General features: G+C 42.3%; 1 protein-coding gene across 1 annotated transcript in view; it reads left to right on the top strand.

Annotated features, from left to right (window-relative positions):
- LOC123498938 (carbonic anhydrase-related protein 10-like) overlaps positions 1-22,500 on the top strand; it is a 117,242-nt gene that overhangs the window by 33,927 nt on the left and 60,815 nt on the right. The window contains exons 2-3 of the mRNA XM_045246507.1: positions 182-238; positions 4,819-4,955. Of these exons, the coding sequence (XP_045102442.1) occupies positions 182-238; positions 4,819-4,955 (194 nt within the window). The remainder of the gene's footprint in view (positions 1-181; positions 239-4,818; positions 4,956-22,500) is intronic.

Here is a 22,500-nt window from a genome sequence, read left to right as displayed (position 1 = left end):
CGATGGTGACAGTCAAATTACGTGCTGTACAATTTCATCACGTACTGCAGGAGCCTTTCCACGGGCGGGGAATTAAAGATACCATTCATTGGGGCGGAGAGGAATGCAGTAATGACGGTGGCTGATGATATTAATGGCGGACCGAAGCTATGAATACTAATTTGGTGTTGATCCGTTACAGGTGGACTGGGTGTCAGCTGGGACTGGCACAAGTGGTGGACCTACGATGGAATCTCAGGTAAGATGTAAACACGTAAACATCAATAAATAACAACACAAATTGCTGTCTCTACATTAAACCTAACCTAACCTAACCAACCAAACCTAACTTAATTAACCTAACCAAACCTAACCAACCTAACCTACCCTAACCTAATGTAACGTAACCTAACCTACCCGTACCTAACCAAACCTAATCTAACCAACTAACCATACCTAACCTAACCCAAACTTAACCTAACTTAGCCTAACCTAACTTAAACCTAAGATAACAAAGAGCTATATACACATCTAATCTTAACGTAAATAGCAAACCAGACTGCTCCACATCTAACAAAATAGCAAATCAAACTCTTTATACACTTCTAATTTCATTTAAACTTTACATATAATAAACCGAATCAATATGTACATGTCTAATTTAACTTAAATTTGCCTTATGTAAACTAACCTAATAAATAAGAGACCAAACTACTACACATCTGACTAAACCAAAATGAAATCTAACCTAACCTAACCAAACAACATAAGCTAATCAAACAATGTAGCTTAACTTAACCTAAACAAACCTGACAAAAATAAGATAATTTAACACAACTCAAACCTAACCTAACCTAACCTAACCGGACTCCCTGCCTGCTTCTGTATTTCCAACTTCCCGTGACTCGACTTCATTTAAGAGGGAGGTTTCAAGACATTTATTCCTTCATCTCGGCTAATTCTTTCCGACCTGCAAGGGAAGTGGCAACTAAGTGGGGCTTTTTTTTTCTTATATTTTCGTTGCCCTTGACCTGTTTTGCCCTTACATAAAAAAACAAAACATTAACTTACCAAATTTTCCACAAACGGCGCTTTCAATTATTCATATTATCCGTTGTATAGTTCACTTATTTATTGTTTTATTTGTAAAAAAAAAAAAAAAAACGGTACGTAACGAACATTTTCTAAACATTTGGTGACTAAGAAGAGGCAAAGTGAAAGAGAAAAAAAACATTTAAAACAACAATCTTATTCCTGTTACTTTGGCTTTACCCACCAGACATTTTTTTTTTACCCTTTTATTTTTCTCGTTTGTTATTATGTATTTTCTTTTCCCACTGCCATAAATCTATTATTTCCTCGCTGACTCACTGCAATGCTTGTTACGGTCTGCTCACCTTCCTGTTATTGCATCTCTCTCTCTCTCTCTCTCTCTCTCTCTCTCTCTCTCTCTCTCTCTCTGGCCATTAACTCTCACTCTTTGCTCACTTTCACTCCCTCTATCCCGTCACTTTTAACTCACTCACTCGCTTTAATCCATTGTCATACCATCCCCCTCTCTCTCTCTCTCTCTGTCATTCATTCACGCTCATTTACACTCTCACCCAGACACAGCCACCTCCCTCTCTCCCTCGCTGACTCACACGTCCAGTCAGTCGTGTACCGACCTCGTTCACTCGCTCTATCTCGGCTATTATTACACGCCCACACACTTGTTCGTTCTCTCTCTCCCTCCCTCCCTCTCCCTCTCCCTCTCTCTCTCTTTACATATATACAGTGCTCGCTATTTGTGTTCAGTTCGCTGCTACTATTACATTACAGGTGTACTTTCGCTGTGTTCCCGCTATTAATTACATTTGTTGTGCCGCACGCCTGCCCTCGACACTAGCTTTCAGACTCAATTTAATTTGTCGGGCGCCCTGTTCCATTTTTTTCCCCACTCTTCTTTTTTTTATTTATTTTTTGTTTAAGCGAAAGTTTTTATTTTTCATTTTCCGTTTTGTTCGTGTGTTGTAGTGTAGGGGATGGAAATGTGTCTCTTCATCCGCGCTGATCGTTTTTTGTGTCTCCCTTATCTGTCTTTTTTGTTTCTGTCTTTTTTTTTGTTTGCCCATTAACATTAAACCCTTTCGGCGATTTATTGAACTGGTTTAATACAGGATTTAATGGGATAATACACGTGCAGATGTGTGTATGTGTGTGTTTAGTTTGTTTATTTTCTTTCCGACTGTTTGTCTATCTTTTATTTTTTTCTTTCCCTTCCAACCAACGTCTTCCTTCCCTTGCCTTTCTCCTCGTTTTCTTTCATGTTCTCCTTATACCCTCCCTTTCCTTTTCATCCTCTCCACCTCAACCTCCTCCTCCTCGTCCTCCTGGCGCTCCTCGTCCTCACAAGCGCCCTTCAGTCCCGCCTGCACCACACCCACTCCATCCTTGGGCTCCATTAATTTTTCCTCTACCCAGGCGGACGCGTGCCACTACGATGTGTCTCTCTTTATCGCCGCCTCAATCTCTCCTTCTTCAGGGTAATCCAGAGATCTTGTCTTATTTATCGTCGAGACTCCACCCCCTCCCTCATTCTCACTCTCTGTCTGTCTGTCTGTCTGTCTGTCTGTCTGTCTGTCTGTCTGTCTGTCTTTGTGTCTGTCTGTCTGTGTCTGTCTGTCTGTGTCTCCGTTTTTTCTTTACCTGTATATTAGTCTGTGTTCTTTGTAGGTGCCCACGTAATGTTTGAAGAGGACACATACAGATTTTCTTCTTATTGGTTCTCTCTCTCTCTCTCTCTCTCTCTCTCTCTCTCTCTCTCTCTCTCTCTCTCTCTCTCTCTCTCTCTCTCTCTCTCTCTCTCTCTATTCTCCCTCTCCATTTCCAGTCCCGCTGTACCCGAGTTCTTTCACTCTTTAGCTCACCGACTCCTTCACCTGCTGCCACTAAAAATCTGTCCCTCTTTTCTTCCTCTACTCCGCTCAGACTGGACCTTTTTTTTTTATTTCTTTTTTCTCTAACTCCCCCCGCCTCCCTACAAATACACACACTCTCTCTCTCTCTCTCTCTCTCTCTCTCTCTCTCTCTCTCTCTCTCTCTCTCTGACGCTTACGCCTTTCAATACTGCCATAGAAGTAATGCTGCGTTCTTCTTCCTTCTTCTTCTCCTTCTCCTTCTCCTCCTCTTCTTCCTCCTCCTCCTCCTCCTCCTCCTCCTGCTGAGGGTGACACTTCCCTTTCCTCTTCTCGCCTCCGCCAGTTAAGCACTTCACTAACTCTGCAGGCGCCGTCAAAAGTCACTAAGCACAGGCGGGTCTGCAGTGAGCGGCGGCGCGTTAATGCTGCACAGGCTTCGCTTCCAGAGTCTTTAATTGGACCACATTTCTTGCCACTTGTTTACCATCACCGCGCAGTCCTTCCCTGAATACGAGATTGTCTTTCGTTACGAGTATGAACCCAAATGAAACAAAAAGGCGTGGGAAGTGAATACAGGAGGGACAAAATTCCCAATATGTGTTACTCGTTTCATAAAGAACAAAGGTTTTACTCTGAATCCAAATGAAATGAAATGGAGTAAATACTGACAAACGGAAAGGAAGCAGGGAATGTTTAGTATGTTCCACTAGGTTAATAAAGAACGATGCTAAGAGAAGGTTTGGGAATTAATACACTTTAGGTCTCAAGGAAAGTGGAAATAGGAGGAATAGAAACTCTTAATACAAAAGGAGGAAAAGCGTGATATGTATACAAGTCGCTTAATAAAGAGCAATATACGATAATAAAGAAGTAAAAATAAACAAAGATTTGGAAATGAAAATAAAATCGAGAAAAAATAAGTTGAAATACTGAATGGATTAAACGGAAAGTGCCGAATACGTGTTAGTCACTTGATAAAGAACAATGCTAAGGAGTTTAGGAAATATAATACATTTAGGTCTGGATGTAAAAATCTAAATGAACTGCACCGCGCTTGGCTGATCAGATGTGTAATCCAATTAGTCAGTCGACCGCGGGAAATACTGTGATCATATTGAACCTCTTTCATTAGTTTATCCCACAGAAATTGAATGGTAAAAGGCCTCAATATGCTAATGAGAAGGTAATTAGAGCGTGAGGAATGCTTAGGGTAAAGGTGCAAACATTTATTCCTCGTCACCAACATTATAAACCCTGCATTTATAGGAATGGTTAGCAATGGTACTCGTTGAAAAAAAAACTCGTAAATGTTGTTTAAAGTCGTGTTTTAAGTCGTGTTTTCTACTTAAATAGACGTCATATTATTTTGTACATTCCTTCCATTAGTGAAAGCAGAACGAGGAAAAAAGAGAAGTTAAATAGAGAGGGAAAAAATTGAAGTTAAATAGAAAAAGACATGAAAACTAGGAAGGAGAAGAGAGATGGAATGAACTGTTTGATTCAGCGATTGCTTTAACGCACCCTAGCAACGCAGGCACAGAGACATCCAGCGAGCCTGACTGTGGACTTAACCAGAAGCACTTGTTACTCCCATCCTGCACCACCACAGCAACCCGTCACACACCACCACCCCCTCATCCTCTTCCTTCTTCAAGCTACATTAACAACTTAGTAATCACCACCACTACCATCACCACCACTGCCTCACCAGGAAAACACCACTTAACACCATGACGACACAAGAAAAACAACACAGTGAAAAAAAATCAGAAACATCACCAGAAATTCACACACACACACACACACACACACACACACACACACACACACACACACACACACACACACACACACACACACACACACACACACACACACCTGCCTAACACACGTACACCCAGAATCATAACAGTGTTGTTTTTACTTCCCTCCCCTCCAGGACCTCAATTCTGGGGACTTATTAACCCAGAGTGGTCGCTGTGCACTAACGGGCGGCGGCAGAGTCCCGTCAATCTGGACCCCGCCACTCTCCTCTACGACCCAAACCTCCGCCAGCTGCACGTTGACAAGCACCGGGTGAGTACTTGATGGGGACGCCTTCGGGTACATGTAGAGTAACACAGCGGGGGTATTAGACGTAGAAATATATGTATAGCTACTCTAACACAGCGAATAACAACACAGCGCGGGGTATTAGACGTAGAAATATATGTATAACTATTCTACTACAGCGAATAACAACACAGCGGGGTATTAGACGTAGAAATATATGTATAGCTACTCTATTACAGTGAATAACAACACAGCGGGGGTATTAGACGTAGAAATATATGTACAGCTACTCTTAGTACAACGAATAGCAACACAGCAAGGGAATTAGATGTATGGATAGCTATTCTAGTACACCGAATAGTGATTGAAACGCAAAAACAAGGAATGAAATAAGTGAATGAAGAGCAAACAAAAATAAAACAGGAAAAATAAGAGAAAAGAATGGATAAAGATCGAGTTTGCAGTGAACACGGATGCTTCAGGAAACAAAGTAACACAGCAGAGGGAATTAGATAAAACAAATGTCTTAGTACAACGGAGAGTGAATGGAAGGAGAAAAAAAAAACCCGGAGACAAAAAGGGAATTGTAGAGAAAATATATGCCTTGTACAGTAAGGAAGCGAGGGGAGTTATAGAGAAAACATATGTCTTAGTAGTATAACGGAGAGTGAATGAAAGCAGAAACAGGAGACAAAAATAAGAGAAAAGATTGTATAGACACTGGATGAGCACTGCCCGTGAACGCCTCGGGGTACACTGGGAGCAACACACAGGTTAAATGAATACAGCGGGTCAACAAATCAAAAAAGGCTCACTTACAACAGGAAACAAACTAATAAATGCACTCCTAGTAAAGCGGATGACGACTAAAACGCACGCACACAACAGGAATGAAGGGGAAAAAATTATAAACACATTTCTAGTACAACAGATAGAGGGTAGAAACGTACACACACACACACAACAGGATAAAAGGATATTAGACCCACAAATACATCAAGCTTGTAGTAGAAGTAGAAAGACACACAGAAGAACTCAACAGAGAGAAATAATAATAAAAAAAAAAAAAAACATACAACCAGCAGTTAAATCACACAACACAAACACACATGGAAAGTACTGAAAAAAAACCCAACACTCTACGATACTCAGGTGTAAAAAAAAAAGAAGTTATAAATAAATACTACGTGCAGGTAAAATTAGACGCGTAACAAAGGTATGGTGCGTGAGTACAACAAAGGGACGACGCTGCAGAACAAAAGGGTGCGAAAAAAAAAGGAAGGCTTGATAAATACTCGGTGAAATTTGTGGAACGTTACCGAAATATCACAGAACACCGCAGTCAAAATAGTGAATGCTGAAAATGTGGCACCAAAGAGCAAAATGGTCGTTGAAAAAATAATAATTGATAAAATGGCAAAGTGAGGAGATGCTGTAAAAAAGAGAGCGAGATCGAGAGCGAGAGAGAGAGAGAGAGAGAAAGAGAGAGAGAGAAACATGCATGAATAAAACAGGCTGGACTTCAAAAAACCACCGTTGAGAAATGAAAGGAGCGTCCGAAATGTTGCTGTGAAAAAAATATAAAAAAAAAAAACTTGTAAATTAATTGAAAGAAAAGAAAGAAAAGCTCCCGCGTAAAAGTTGATGCCTACTGAACGCAGGTGAGGGGAGAAAAAGGTGAACAATGAAAGTAAACTTGTTACAAAAAAAATAAATAAATAAAAAATCAACCATGACAAAAATAGTCCGAACAAATGAACAGGCCGGAAAGAATTTATAAAAAGTTAATCGCCATTGGGAAAAGAACACCAATTGACGAGGAGAAAAAAAATAAATAAAACGTTTGAAACAATAGTAATGTCAAATGCCTCTTTCCCTGAACAAATAAGTAAATCATATCACTCTCTCTCTCTCTCTCTCTCTCTCTCTCTCTCTCTCTCTCTCTCTCTCTCTCTCTCTCTCTCTCTCTCTAACCATCTACCTAGCTATCTATCTTTACGTACCTACTTATGTCACGGAAGAAAGGAAGGAAAGGAAGTAGATAAAGCAAAAGGATAAAATGTATCTATCTATCTATCTATCTATTTATCTACCTACTTACCTACCTATCTATCTTTTTTACGCATCTATACAAGAAAGAACGAGAAGGAAATATATAAAACAAAAAGGAAAATCTATCCATCTATCTACCTAACAATCCACCAATATCTATATATATGTCAAAGAAGAAGGGAAGAGAAGGAAATACATAAAACAAAAGGAAAATTCTATCTATCTATCTATCTATCTTTATCTATATATACGTCACGGAAGAAAGGAAAACAAGAAAGTGTATACAGCAAAAGGAAAACCATTTGCTACGAATGAATAAAAGAAAATAAGAAGAAACAGACGGACGGGCAAAATATATACGTATGCATACAGAAAATAGAAAAGCAATACACCGGAAACTGAAAAATTGAAAACGTGAAAGGCGTCACTCACGTCAAACAAAAGGAAAACAATATATGGCAACAGTGGTGTCTATCTATCTATCTATCTATCTATTGATCTATCTATCTATTCGTTTATCTATTCACAATCCTTTACAATTTATAGAAAAATGTATAAACAGATATGTCTCTCTCTGTCTCTCTCTCTCTCTCTCTCTCTCTCTCTCTCTCTCTCTCTCTCTCTCTCTCTCTCTCTCTCTCTCTCTCTCTCTCTCTCTCTCTCATCTATCTATCACCAACATGCCCCGTAAGTAGCTGCGTCCTTCACGGTATAGCGACAGAGGTGACGAGAAGTGAGCAATGACGGGTGTCCATTGCTACGTTATTATCCAGGAAATTCACTTACTTACGCCCATCAGTGCTATAACGTGTTTTCATATTCATTCTGCTTACCATTTAGTGATTTTATACAGCTTCAGAAACTTAAGGGGGGGATTGAAATAGTGAAGATTCTGGTTATAAATCTTCTGACATCCATAAACCCTTTCTAATGCACATAAAGTCGTCTAATCACACTCAAAATCATGGTAAAAATGCTTCCTAGTACTGAAGGGGTTCAAAAGGTAAGCGGTAAGGAAGTCTGTGCGTATAACCATCCACGTTTGAATAGGCGGTCAACCAGAGTTCCATTACGTTTCTATGAAGTTTCTAAATGATAAGTACAAACTGATCCACGAAGAGCCAAAAGCAAGAATGAAAGTGAACTGACTGACTCATTCACTTATGGATTGACTGATTGACTATTTGATTTATTGAATAGATCTTGGCGTCAACATAAGAGCTTCCAAGAATAAGAGTTTTGGGTGTAGCTGTACCATACGAAATATTTAGCGACTACTTTAGGTTAGACAGTATTAAAGGCCAATAAGTATGTTGCTATTGGTAGTTCGTGTGTGTTTCTTTAATAAGGCCGTTGAGTTGAAGAAAAACCACCAAATCTCAGAACCGTAAAAAGGAAGACGAGCACTTGAGATTAGACAATAGTAAAAGCCAAAAACTTTCCTGCTATTTGTACTTCCTTTGTGTTTCTTTAATAACGCCGTTGAGTTGAAGAAAGACCATACCAAATCTCAGAAGCGTAAGAAGGACGAATACTTGATGTTCGACAGAAGTAAAAGCCAATTAGTATGTTGCTATTTGTAGTTCCGTGTTTCCTTAAATAGCCCCGTTGAGTAGTAGAAAGACACACCAAATCTCAGAACCGTAAGAAGGAAGACGAGTACTTAAGGTTCGACATTTATATTAAAAGCCAATAGGTATCCTAATATTTGTGCTTCCCGCGTTGTTTCTTGAACCCCTTCAATACCAGGACGCGTTTTCATATTCATTCTGATTACTATCTGGGGATTTTATACAGCTTCAGAAACTCATGGGAGGGATTAGAATAGTGAAGACAGTGACCATTAATTTTCTGACCCTTCCTAATGTCAATAAAATTATCTAATCGTACATAAATTTCAAGATAAAAATATGTCCCAGTACTAAAGGGGTTGAATAACGCCATTCATCAGAAGAAAGACCACCAAATCTCAGAACCAAAAAGAAAGAAGACCCTAGAGAGCTTCCTTTTAACTGTCGACGTCAAGCAGAGGCATGAGAGGTAAAAGAGAGTAAAGATAGACGTTTTGAAATATTGTGCTTAGTTTAGATCGAGAAAAGCAACCACCGTTTTCAGGATGCAAATACCAGAATGTTTGTTGGGTAGTTTTTGCAAGAGTGGAAACTGCATCAATTGTTCCATTCCGCTTAACAGTGGAGGAACGAAATACACTCGTCGAGATACAGACATTTAATTCTCTATTCTATCAAAATTCCCAGTTTCCTAATGAAGACAACATACAGGCAGACAAACAGACCGAGAAACAGACAGACAGACAGACAGACAGACAGACAGACAGACAGACGGACGGACAGACAGACAAACATGCAAATAGTTATACATGCATAGACACACAAATATCTCTTCACACAATAGTCTTAAAGCTTTCCTAGGTAAACCAAAACAGATAAAACAAACCAAAACAAAACAAAACATAAACGGGGAGACAACACAAGGCAAAACGGAAAACAAATGCACCACAAAAGAAACAAACCAATCAACGACAACAACAGCAACAATAACAGCAACAACAACAATAATAATGACAGGGGGAAAGACACAAATAAAGTCAGGGGGGAGGTAATAAAAACCTTAATATCGACAACGCAAGGCAGATGCAATAAACCTCGGAAAAAAAGATCCAACGATAAATGACAGCGGATGACTACGAAAAAACTGAGACTGTGTGTGTGTGTGTGTGTGTGTGTGTGTGTGTGTGTGTGTGTGTGTGTGTGTGTGTGTGTGTGTGTGTGTGTGTGTGTGAGAGAGAGAGAGAGAGAGAGAGAGAGAGAGAGAGAGAGAGAGAGAGAGAGAGAGAGAGAGAGAGAGAGAGAGAGAGAGAGAGAGAGAGAGAGAGAGAGAGAGAGAGAGAGAGAGAGAGAGAGAGAGAGGAAGAAATATCTAAACTATACGTCCAAAGTTAGCCATACAAGGTCTGTGAGTGTACTAAGTTAAGAAATTACACACTTGGTAGAAGAATATTTGATAAGAAATCTACTCACTGGAAGTACTTGGTTACTCTTCACTCCTCTCTCTCTCTCTCTCTCTCTCTCTCTCTCTCTCTCTCTCTCTCTCTCTCTCTCTCTCTCTCTCTCTCTCTCTCTCTCTCTCTCTCTCTCTCTCTCTCTCTCTCTCTCTCTCTCTCTCTGTTACTTTAATACAAGCGAGTTCATTACAGCTACGGTAACAATATGCATATGCTTATGCTTATGAAATGGAGCCTAGTTACCGTGATACAGCAGTGATTAGATCAATAGATATGTATATGCAAATGATGCTGCTGCTACTACTGCTGCTGCTGCCACTACTACTACTACTACTACTACTACTACTACTACTACTACTAAAGAAAGCCATACTAATAAGAAAAGGTAGCTGTAGGAAATGAAAGCACGCAGCAGACATCCATTCTAGAGGTGTTTATAAGGACACCTGAATGCAGTAACGAATGACACAATTACCTTGAGATAAGCTACCACACGTGCAGGGAATCAACCAGCAGTCTCGACCAACCAGCAGTCTCAAGCAGCACCGCCACGCAGCAGGTGTGAATTGCATGGAAAAAAAAAAAAACCCCACCGATTCCTGCTCCTTCCTCTGACTTCCAAGTACGCAGAGTCAAGGTGTGAAAGGAACGTTATGAGAATGAAGCAACGAAAGGAAGGTTAAGAGTGAGAGTAATGCAAGTACACGCACGCACACACGTCACTGACCAACTGACGGATACAACTCAGCCTTGTCTCATCTCGCCTCACCTCGTCTCGTCTCACCTGTCTCCTCAGCATCAGATTACCTTGCCCACTACAGCTAATCCGGCAATCTAATGATGGCAACACTAACGGGAAGCGGAGAGAGAGAGAGAGAGAGAGAGAGAGAGAGAGAGAGAGAGAGAGAGAGAGAGAGAGAGAGAGAGAGAGAGAGAGAGAGAGAGAGAGAGAGAGAGAGAGAGAGAGAGAGAGAGAGAGAGAGAGAGAGAGAGAGAGAGAGAGAGAGAGAGAGAGAGAGAGAGAGAGAGAGAGAGAGAGAGAGAGAGAGAGAGAGAGAGAGAGAGAGAGAGAGAGAGAGAGAGAGAGAGAGAGAGAGAGAGAGAGAGAGAGAGAGAGAGAGAGAGAGAGAGAGAGAGAGAGAGAGAGAGAGAGAGAGAGAGAGAGAGAGAGAGAGAGAGAGAGGGGGACAGAGAGCGAAATATACGGCGTCTATGTTTAAGCGTGGTGGGGTTTGAATGTTGGCTATGGTTGTTGTTATTATTATTGGTGGGTGAAGGGAGAGGGTGTGAGCTTGCTTGTGTGTGTGTGTGTGTGTGTGTGTGTGTGTGTGTGTGTGTGTGTGTGTGTGTGTGTGTGTGTGTGTGTGTGTGTGTGTGTGTGTGTGTGTGTGTGTGTTTGTGCTTGCCTCTCCTGTAGGTACAGCGGAACGCCATTCTTTTCTTTTATATACATCCTCCGACATTTATGGAACCATTGCCAATTTTGGGGTTAGTCGTATTGTTCCCACCCTCCCTCCATCCCTTCCTTCTCCCCTCCCTCCCTCCTCCCTCCCTGATTGATGAAGCCGGCAAGATAAAAACTGTGATGTGTTGTGAATGGGTTGTGAAGCTTCGATAGGTGGTGGTGGTGGTGGTGGTGGTGGTGGCGGCGGCTCTAGTGGTGTGTACGTCTCAATTGGGCAAGGTTATATATCTTTTCTTACTCAACACCGTCTACCTACAAAGTCCTACATGGTGCTGATCTACCTATCTACCTAAGCACACAGCGTCTACCGGATACTGTTTTGTAGGGTTTGCTGCGCTACAAACAGTCCGCCTCTGTTAATGCTACTTAATGTGTGTGTATGGGAGAGGGGTGCGCCGAGCAGGACCCTACATATGCTAAAATGACTCTTATGCAATGAATTTTATATTAATGCTCGTTATGAATATCCAAAACACATAAAAATCACAACTCCATGGCTTTACCTTCCCAGGGCCGCGAGTTGCACCAAATAGAGGCAATGTTGGGGCGCACCAGACCAGCGGATGGGGCGTCATGACAGGAGAGGAAGGACACTCATAACACTCATTCCACCTCTCAAATACCAGCGTCATTCACCCTCCCTCCCTCCCTCACTCACTCACTCACTCACTCACTCATACGCCGCAAAGCAAAACAGATCACCTCCCACTCACGAGATTCAAGGGCACCTCAGTCGGCTCCCTTTTTTCCCCTTTTTTTCAGGGAGCGGGAAGGGTAAATCCACGTGTCGTAGTTTATAGAGGAACATTCGTTGGTCTGTGTATATTTCTGGGGCCCCGCGACAAAACGGTTAGAGGCAATCCAATGGCTGTGAGAGTTATGGAACGACTGCTGGAGGTTACCCAATGCAGGGAGGAGAGGAGGGCGGGGGCGATAAACTACAAGCAGCCCCTGTCCCGCATCGATGTTTTCCTGAAAGAACGGTTCCCGGGTCACTTACCTCCCTCCGCTACTTTATCCCGCGTGTCTAAATCAAAAGCAAAAATGGTCGTGGTTCGTGGTGATGGTGGTGGTGGTGGTAATAGTAGTAATGTGTTTAACTATTAAGGAAAATCATTTTGTCTATAATAAGATGAATTGTTAGATGAGGTGGTAGTAGTAGTAGTAGTAGTAGTAGTAGTAGTAGTAGTAGTAGTAGTAGTAGTAGCAGTAGCAGTAGCAGTAGCAGTAGCAGTAGCAGTAGCAGTAGTAGCAGTAATGGTACTTATTACAGAAAATTAATTAAAGAAAAGTGAAAAAACAAAACAAAGAAAGTACTAACAAAAATAGTAGTAGCAACAGTAACAACACCTATAACAACACTGAAACCCGTAAAAAATACCACCACCACCACCACCACCACCACCACCACCACCACCACCACCACCACCATCACCACCACCACCATCATCACCACCACCACCACCAACAACAACAGCAATCATATATCAAACCTAAATGACAAAGGAGAGACAGCGAGCAGAGAAAACACACACACACACACACACACACACACACACACACACACACACACACACACACACACACACACACACAGTACCCAACACACACACATATAAACTTGCAGAGACAGACAAACTTGTACAGTAGCCCCAGCAAACGGCACTGCACACACACGGCTAGGTATTCGGGCCATGGTGAAAGGAATATCGATATAAATGGCGCGGCTTGCAGGGTAAATAGAGGTATAAGGAAGGGGCAATAAAGCATACATCGGGATCGGCGGCAACGTAAGGGAGGGGCAGGCAAGCCGTGGCGTCATTATCCGGTAAGCAATCAGGTTTAATCGACATATAAATTCCCTGCACTGATGGCTATGCTTCAGAGAGAGAGAGAGAGAGAGAGAGAGAGAGAGAGAGAGAGAGAGAGAGAGAGAGAGAGAGAGAGAGAGAGAGAGAGAGAGATTATATCTAATGGAAACGGTATTCAACGTAACCGCGCTACGCAAACATGGGATTTATATGTGAAATCTGATGAAATACGAGTAAAAAAATTGTATTTAAGGACGGGAACTTGAAAACGCGGCACACTTATGCACGTACACACGCACACACACACAAGGCCGACCAACAAACTGAAAAAGAATAAAAAAGAAAGCAAACCAACCCATAACAAAAAACAAAACACTCGAAACCATTACGAGAAAAACAGTGAACACACACACACACACACACACACACAACAACAACAACCCAAAAAGTGTAAAAATATCTTCTCTACATATAATCCCACTCCACCCAACTCCACCTCACTTCACCCAATCCATCTCCGCACCGCAACCTCCCTTCACCTCACCTCCTCCTCCCTGTCTCCCTGTCTCCCTGTCTCACTCCCTCACTCCTTCACTCCTTCACTCCCTGTCTCTGGAGCTCCAATTTGCCTCCAGTCGGCCGCACCACCACTCGGAATCGCACTAACCTGTCTGGGTCGTGGCGGTAATTCCTCTTCTGACGGACAAGGGCGGACATGTGTGTATGAGAGAGCGAGAGCGAGAGCGAGAGCGAGAGAGAGAGAGAGAGAGTGTGTGTGGAGAATGTCATGGTGATAATAATATAATAACGAAATATACATAAAATCGACATTGCAGGAAAGAATGGTAAACTACCAAGATAATGACATGGCTATTGGGAGCGTGGCGGCAGCAGTAGTGGTGGTGGTGGTTGTGGTGGCTGGGTGGGAGCAGGAGGAGGAGGAGGAGGAGGAGGAGGAGGAGGAGGAGGAGGAGGAGGAGGAGGAAGTTAGCGAAGACTTGTATCAATTGAGATTATGCCGAAGAAGCAGGTTGTCATTATATATTAGGAGCCAAATTTAATTACAGACTTCCCCCTCTTCTACACACACACACACACACACACACACACACACACACACACACACACACACACACACACACACACACACACACACACACATTCTCTCTCCTCTCCCTCTACCTCTCCCTCTCCCTCTCCCTGTCTCTTTTTCTGTCTCTGAATGTCTCTATGTCTGTCTATGTCTCTGTCCCTGTCCTCTCTCCCTCTTCCTCTCCTTTCTCTTCCTCCTTCGTCTCCCTCTCTCATACACACACGCACGCATGGACAAAATATCTCAATCCGAAGACTACTGTTCCAAGTGGGAATGAAAACTCATTATAACTTATAATGAGAATTTCAAGATAAACAGCAAGATGATTCACAGTGGGCGTAAAGATGAGGCGTGGGCGTAAGGAGGATGGGGATGACGATGAGGATGAGGGTGGAGAGGAGGAAGAGGAAGAGCAGGAGGAAGAGGAAGTGATAAGTACTTTGAAGAAGGCTCATGATTAAAAACATAAACGATGCGAAAAACACGAGGAGGAGGAGGAAGAGGAAGATAAGGAGGAAGAAGAGGAGGAGGAGGAGGAGGAAGAGGAGAAGAAAAGTGTTGAAATGAACGGTAAAGAATGAGAAAGATATCGATTTAATAACCAGAATTTTTGTTACGTTCACTTTCTCTTTATAAAAATACTACTACTACCATTTCTACTACTACTACTACTACTACTACTACTACTATTACTGCTGCTATCACTAATGCTATTGTTAACACTACTACAAAAATAAGTGGCGATTATTCAAGTAATAATAATAACAATAATAATAATAATAATAATAATAATAATAATAATAATAATAATAATAATAATCGCGCGGCATAAAAATATCTGGGATCTTATTTTTTTTTTATTTCTTTCAAACAAGACTTCAAAGAGTGTATGTACGGGCGTGTGCGTGTGAGAGTGCATGCTAGGCGCGGGGGAGAGGTGGCAGCGCGGGCGTATGCGGGCGTGTGGGTGGATGGGCGGCGAGGGTCGTGGCTTCGTTGAACACATGGATCGTTAGGTGCGTTTAACGATCAACCAGGGACAATTTGGGAAGCAGACCGCAGATTTACACTCGTTAGGCGGCAGTCCACGCCAGCCCTCGGTAACGGCGGCGCGGGTGGTGGTGGTGTTTGGTGGTGGTGGTGGTGGTTGAGGTGGTTGGTGGTAGTGGAGATGCTAGAGGTGATGGTGGTTGGTGGTGGTAGTGGTGGAGGTCGTAGTCGTGGTAACTCGGACGTGGTGGTGGTGGTGGTGGTGGTTTAGGCGGTGGCCGTGGTTGGTTTAGGTCGTAGTTGGTGGTGGTAGTGGTGGAAGTCGTTTTCGTGGTGGTGGTGGTGGAGGTCGTTTTCGTGGTGGTGGTGGTGGTGGTGGTGGTGGTGGTGGTGGTTGGTGGTGATTACGTGATCGATGTGAAAAGTTTCCTATTCTTCATCTTTTCTTCCTTCTTCTCTTCTTTTTCTAGACTTACTACCTTCATCACTTTTTCTTTCATTTTACTGCATTATTCAACACACTCGTCTTTTTCCCTATCTTCCCTTTTCTAATGTTTTATCTTCTATCAGTCATTATTACCATCACCACCATGTCACCACTCACTGTTTATCACCACAACAGTTGCTAGAATTAATCACCGCTTGCTTCCACGTGGCATTCTTCCCCCCACTCACCTTCCATACCACCACACTCGTCCTAATTGAAGGCTCCAATAATTGCCTTCCCTTCAAGTCTCTCTCTCATTGCTCCCTCCGCTCGTCCTTCACACAAGTTATTTCTATGTAACAAACAGTGGCCAGCAATTCGTCCTTCGCATAATTTATTTCCAAGTAACAAACAGTGACATAACAATTAGAGTGTGTGTGTGTGTGTGTGTGTGTGTGTGTGTGTGTGTGTGTGTGTGTGTGTGTGTGTGTGTGTGTGTGTGTGTTTCATTATTGTTGTATGTAGCTATTTCCATTCCTTTCAATTACCTATCCTTTGTGTATATGTGTGTGTGTGTGTGTGTGTGTTTTGTAGTCTTGTTATATGTTGTTGAATTGGCGTCTAAATAAATCAGTCAGTTTGTCCCTTAGTCATTTTTTTTATTGTCTCTCTTATTGAATCTTTTTGTATGTATAGTGAGAGTCTTGTTCATTTGATTGGGTTATTTTCTTTACACAAATAATCATGTCCGTATTTTCTTCTACTTTCTTCTTTCTTCTTCTTTTCTTCTTTTCTTGTGCTTTTGTTTCTTCTTTTTTCCTCTTTCTTTTCTTTCTTTTCTACCTCTTTCTTTTTCCTCCTCTTACTCTGCTTCCTTCTCTTCTTCCTCGTCTCTCTTTTTCTCCTCTAGTCTCTCCTCTTCCTCCTCTTGCTTCTTCTCTATCTCTTCTTTTCCTTCTTTTTTCCTGATCATCGTCTTTTTCCTCATCTCCGTCTTCATCCTTTTTTTTCTCCTTCCTCCTCTTCCTATATTATGTTTTGTTCCTCCTCCTCCTCCTCCTCCTCTTCTTCATTATAGGTTTGCAATTTTCTTCCCATATACAACACATAATTTCTCGTGTGATGAAAGAAAAGTTGGAATCAGTAAAAAAAAGTCAATGTAAAATGTATTCATCAGTAACGGGAATGAGCGTGTGTCGAGTCTTGTAAAGGTTTTATGAAGTAATCTCAGGTCACTTTGTTTCCGCGTTGATTGACTTGTCTGTGTGTGTGTGTGTGTGTGTGTCTATCTCTTCAGTGTCTTTTCTTTTATTAAATTTTGCTTTTCCTTCTTTTCATTGCACTTATCTTTCCTTTTTCATTTCACCAATTTTATTTTCCCATCTTCCTCTTCATTATTTTCCTTTCCATTATTCGCCCCCTGCTTCTCTTTATTCTCTTCCTCTCCCTCTCCCTCTCCCTCTCTCTTTCTCTCACGCTGGTCGAAACACTACTTCCAATAAACAAATCAATTACCACGAATAAAAGTCGACCAGTTACCCTGTTTCACCAACCCCTCACAACCTTCCTCCCTCCACTGACCACCAGTAACCCAACACAACACCACAGCACGGCGCCTACACAACCTTTCCTCACTGATTCCTGCTTGTCCTCCATTTCTCACATTCCACGAGGCTGATAGTGAAATATCCCGCATTCTACTATGGTGGTGGTGTTGTCCTGTTGTTGTTCTAGGATAGTTTTGATTTTCCCCTACTTTCTACGACTACGACTGCTACTACTGCTGCTGCTACTACTACTACTACTAATGCTGGTGCTACTGCTTGCTGCTGCTGCTACTACTACTACTACAGAAATATTGTTATCTGCATCTTTTCCTAATTATGTTTTTTCTTGTAATCTTATTTTTTTTCGCCATTTTCGTTTCGTCTCTCTCTCTCTCTCTCTCTCTCTCTCTCTCTCTCTCTCTCTCTCTCTGCATTCTGATTTTTTCCTTTATTTCTTGTGAATTTCTCTTTTACTGCTGTTTCGTATTTTCGCTCAATCTCCTCCTCCTCCTCCTCCTCCACCTCCTCCTCCTCCTCCTCCTCCCCTCCTCCTCCTCCTCCTCCTCCTCCTCCTTGCCCTTCTCTTCTTTCCATCTCACACACTTCTAAGGACAGCACGCCACATATCACCACATCTCATCCTCAATTTTCCTCCTAAACACTACACAAGCGACTCAGGATATGATTAGCTTCTTCCTTCTCACTCTCTCTCTCTCTCTCACTCTGTCTGTCTTTCAACCTTCTCTCTTGTCGCATCTACGCCTAATTTCCTCATTAACCACAGCCTTCTCTTCCTACCTGCTCCTGAGAACAGCACGCACCTTGCCACATCTCGCCTCCTCTCGTCTCGTCTCGTCTCGTCTCTTCTCGTTCCCGATCAGACCTCCTTCAACAGCGCACTGACTACCAAAACGACGAAGACGAGAGAAGGAAAAAAAAAGTGTATATCCCCAGCCCACCTCTTTGGTCTGATTAAGGAAGGTCTAACGCTGCAAAATCGCTGGAAAATCGCCACACTGGGAGGAAATTTGCTCCCGTGTGGCGGCGATAAACGATGTCGAAAATCCTTGCAGTCAGGGCGTTATGGTGTGTGGGGGGGGAGGGAGGGGAAGTGGGGTGCGATTAGGAGGAGGAGCAGGAGGAGGAGGAGGAGGAGGAGGAGGAGGAGGAGGAGGAGGAGGAGGAGGAGGAGGAGGAAGGGGAAGGAGGAAGAGGGGAAAGGAAAAAGAAAGCACGTTCACCATCACCTCCCCACCATTACCACCTCCTCCACCTTCTCGTCTTCCTCTTCCTCTTCCTCTTCCTCCCACCTTCTCTCTTTCTCTCCTCTTCCTCTTCCTCCTCCTCGTCCTCCACCTTCTCCTGCTCGTTACGCCAGTCACTCCAACAACTTAAATGTCCCTCCTTCTCTTCCTTCCCTCCTCCTCCTCCTCCTCCTCCTCCTCCTCCTCCTCCTCCTCCTCCTCCTCCTCCTCCTCCTCCTCCTCCTCCTCCTCCTCCTCCTCTTCTTCCCTCCCTCGACGTTCTAATTAAGAGTTACCAGCCGTGTAATGACTGACAACCAATTACCTCCTCCTTGGAACACGCTAATGAGAGGGCGCCGTCGTCATTCCCAAAGGCAAAAACGCGTAGTGACGATTTTTGATTGGTAGGCGTCCTGGATTTTGCTGAGCTACATGTGTATGTGTGTGTGTGTGTGTGTGTGTGTGTGTGTGTGTGTGTGTGTGTGTGTGTGTGTGTGTGTGTGTGTGTGTGTGTGTGTGTAAACGTTATTGTTGTTGTTGTACCATTATCATTAATAGTATTGCTACTGCTGTTATTACTTACTATAAATACTCCTCCTCCTCCTCCTCCTCCTCCTCCTCCTCCTCCTCCTCCTCCTCCTCCTCCTCTAACGACAACAACTACTACTACTACTATTTCTACTACTATTACTACTACAATTACTATTATAAACAATAATAATAAAATAAAAATAATGATGATAGTAATAAAAACAAAAGAATAACATTTCCATGCAGCTTTCCCTTCGCCACACGCGCGCGCTCACACACACACACACACACACACACACACACACACACACACACACACACACACACGAGGCAATACCAAACAGAGAAACAAAACCGGAAACCACGAGGCACAAAACAAGATCATAAAGATAATTAAACCAGCACAAATATCAAAGAAAAAGCATTTAATCACACGCGCGCGCGCACACACACACACACACACACACACACACACACACACACACACACACACACACACACACACACACACACTGAACGCAGACTTTTCTCTTGCATTCATTATTCCAAGCATAATTTATCCACTTTTTGCTTTGTTAATTAGATTCATTTTACTCCTCTTTGCTGTAATGTGTCCGTTGTCTCTAAGTTAGCGTCTACCTATCCTTTTTCCTACTTATACTTGCCAGAGAGCGACGTTATATTCCTGTTTAGCATTATTTTCTAATATTTGTTTTTTTTTAGTACATGAAGTCATCAAAACAGTAAAAATTCACCTATTCCAACCAAACTGTACATAAAACAGTTATACTTGCGAGAGAGCGACGTTATATTTCTATTTAGCATTATTTTCTAGTATGTTTTTTTTTCTAGTGCACGAAGTCACTTAAAGAGTAAAAATTCATCTATTCCAACCAAAATGTATATAAAAACAGCTTCCTGATGAATTCCAGCGACTTTGCATATGTTGGTTACTTCATAATGAACGAGAACACGTCATTTCACTTCTCTAATACATCTGAGGAAAATAACCTTAACCATTTCCCACAAAGTTGTTACCTTATACACTTCCTGCGGCTTATCTTATACTGGTTACCTCTTACTGACTCCTAGGTGCGCCACTAATGAAGGAGCAACCGCATCATTACTTACTTTACGGGTTCTCCCAGTTCCCTTATCATCTTGTCACCTTCTTATTTCGCACCATAAGCTCCATCCCTCCCCGACACACAACCATCCTGCTTCATACATACCACCATAATCTGGAACAGTTTAGCGCTGCACCTTCACAACATAAAAAAAAAAAAAGGCTTAGTTGAAGTGACGCGGATTTTCAAGGATGTTTTAAATGGTTGAAGGGACACATTAAAGTTTCTACATTATTAATAGAGCAAAAGACTCTTAAAAACACGGCTTATCGTCTCTGTGGGGGTTTAAAAATAGTCGAGGTAAGAGCTAAGCGTTTCTGAATACATATACACTCACACAAATTTTTTAACACATGTTCCAATGCCTCGCCGCTGTAGATGACCTCAGCAGCTCCCCCAGACCCTTAGAACGCACTGTATTTTATTTCATTACTCAAGTCAGATTCACTTTGAACTTCATTCCTTCTCCCTCACCCTTCCCAAAGTCTGTAATTAAATTCTGCACCTTTACCTGAGTACACACTGCTACCACGGAAGGTCTCATGAGCAAGCAAACAGTACCCAAGTTAACCTTCATATTTCGCTATTACTACACTTCATTACCTCCCCAGAAACTACTGCACGGTTGGCTCAAGTTGCGGTGTCACGTAATGCAGCGAGTTTCATGCCTGTTTAGCTAGATGGATACTAGGACAAGGGATACTGAGCTGTCTTCCGTGTGTGTCAATAGCTCCGGTAAATCAAGAAATGGAGATGTGTGGTGTATTGTTTTTTGGTTCAGAATATTTGTTGTCATGATATCACATTTCCTCCTTTTATAATGTCATTGTTTTCTTTACCTGAAAAAAAAAAAATGTATTGTTTAAGTTTTGCTAAGTGTAAACTTATGAATTCCTGCGGGTTAGTTTACGTCTGTTCCTTCATCCGATTCCCAAGCGTCATGAGATCACCACTCCCTTCATGACATCACTACTCCTTGACATCACTACTTCATGACACCACTACTCCCTTCATGCCATCACCACTCCCTTCATGACATCACCACTTCCTTCACATCACCACCACTTCATGACATCACTACTCCTTCATGCCATCACCACTTCCTTCATGACATCACCGCTTCATGACATCACTACTCCCTTCATGCCATCACCACTTCCTTCATGACATCACCGCTTCACGACATCACCACTCCATGACACCACTACTCCCTTCACATCATCACCACTCCATGACATCACTCCTCCCTTCACATCATCACCAAACCCTTCACATCACCACCACTCCCTTCATAACATCATCACTCTATGACATCACCACTCCCTTCACAACATCACCATTCCATGACACCACCACCACTCCCTTCATAACATCACCACCTCCGATCTTGCCACCCATCATGTTTACTACACTCCACCAGAGATTAAAAAGCCATTTTGCCTCCGTACATTTTCCCCCATCCCTGTGAAACACCTTACTCTGAATGACAAACAAACATCACTCGGCTTCACTCACTCCCACACGTGCATCGCGGCCTTGCAAATCCATTAAACATTCCCCTTGTGTCCCGTCACTCTGTAAACAACACGTCACACTGCTTCATTTATCGCCAGTAATGTTTCAGTGTCTTAGTGTTGTATTATTGTAGTTAAACCCTTTCACTGTCTTTAGTTACCGGTCACTCTGAGGTATCTTTACGTGTTCTCCAACCACATCTGATCTTTACACTAGGTAGATATTGCAAACTCTCTTTTAATCTTTTTTTTTCTTCAGGTAAGTGCTTAAAAGGATTCAGTGCGTTACTTTTGGTGGGGGTAATTGTTTCGTGTAGCGGCGAAACAGTTGAATATTGTATAAATGAATATCTTGATTATTTCAAGACAATAGAAAATGATGATTTATACGCAAACTCTGCAATAATACATATAAGTAGTAGTAGTAGTAGTAGTAGTAGTAGTAGTAGTAGTAGTAGTAGTAGTAGTAGTAGTAGTAGTAGTAGTAGTAGTAGTAGTAGTAGTAGTAGTAGTAGTAGTAGTAGTAGTAGTAGTAGTAGTAGTAGTAGTAGTAGTAGTAGTAGTAGTAGTAGCAATAGCAGTAGAAACAGCATAACCAATAACAATAATAACAACAAAAACAACACCCACCACCACCACCAACAACAACAACAAACACAGCCACAACTCAAAGAACACCACAGCAGTATTTCCGCAACATTCTATCAATACACCCAGCAAAATCCGGTTCATATCTGCACCGC

Source organism: Portunus trituberculatus, chromosome 48 (assembly GCF_017591435.1).
Source record: "Portunus trituberculatus isolate SZX2019 chromosome 48, ASM1759143v1, whole genome shotgun sequence".
Classification (NCBI taxonomy): domain Eukaryota; kingdom Metazoa; phylum Arthropoda; class Malacostraca; order Decapoda; family Portunidae; genus Portunus; species Portunus trituberculatus.
The sequence above is the reverse complement of the archived record's forward strand: the minus strand, read 5'-3'. Positions and strand labels throughout refer to the sequence as shown.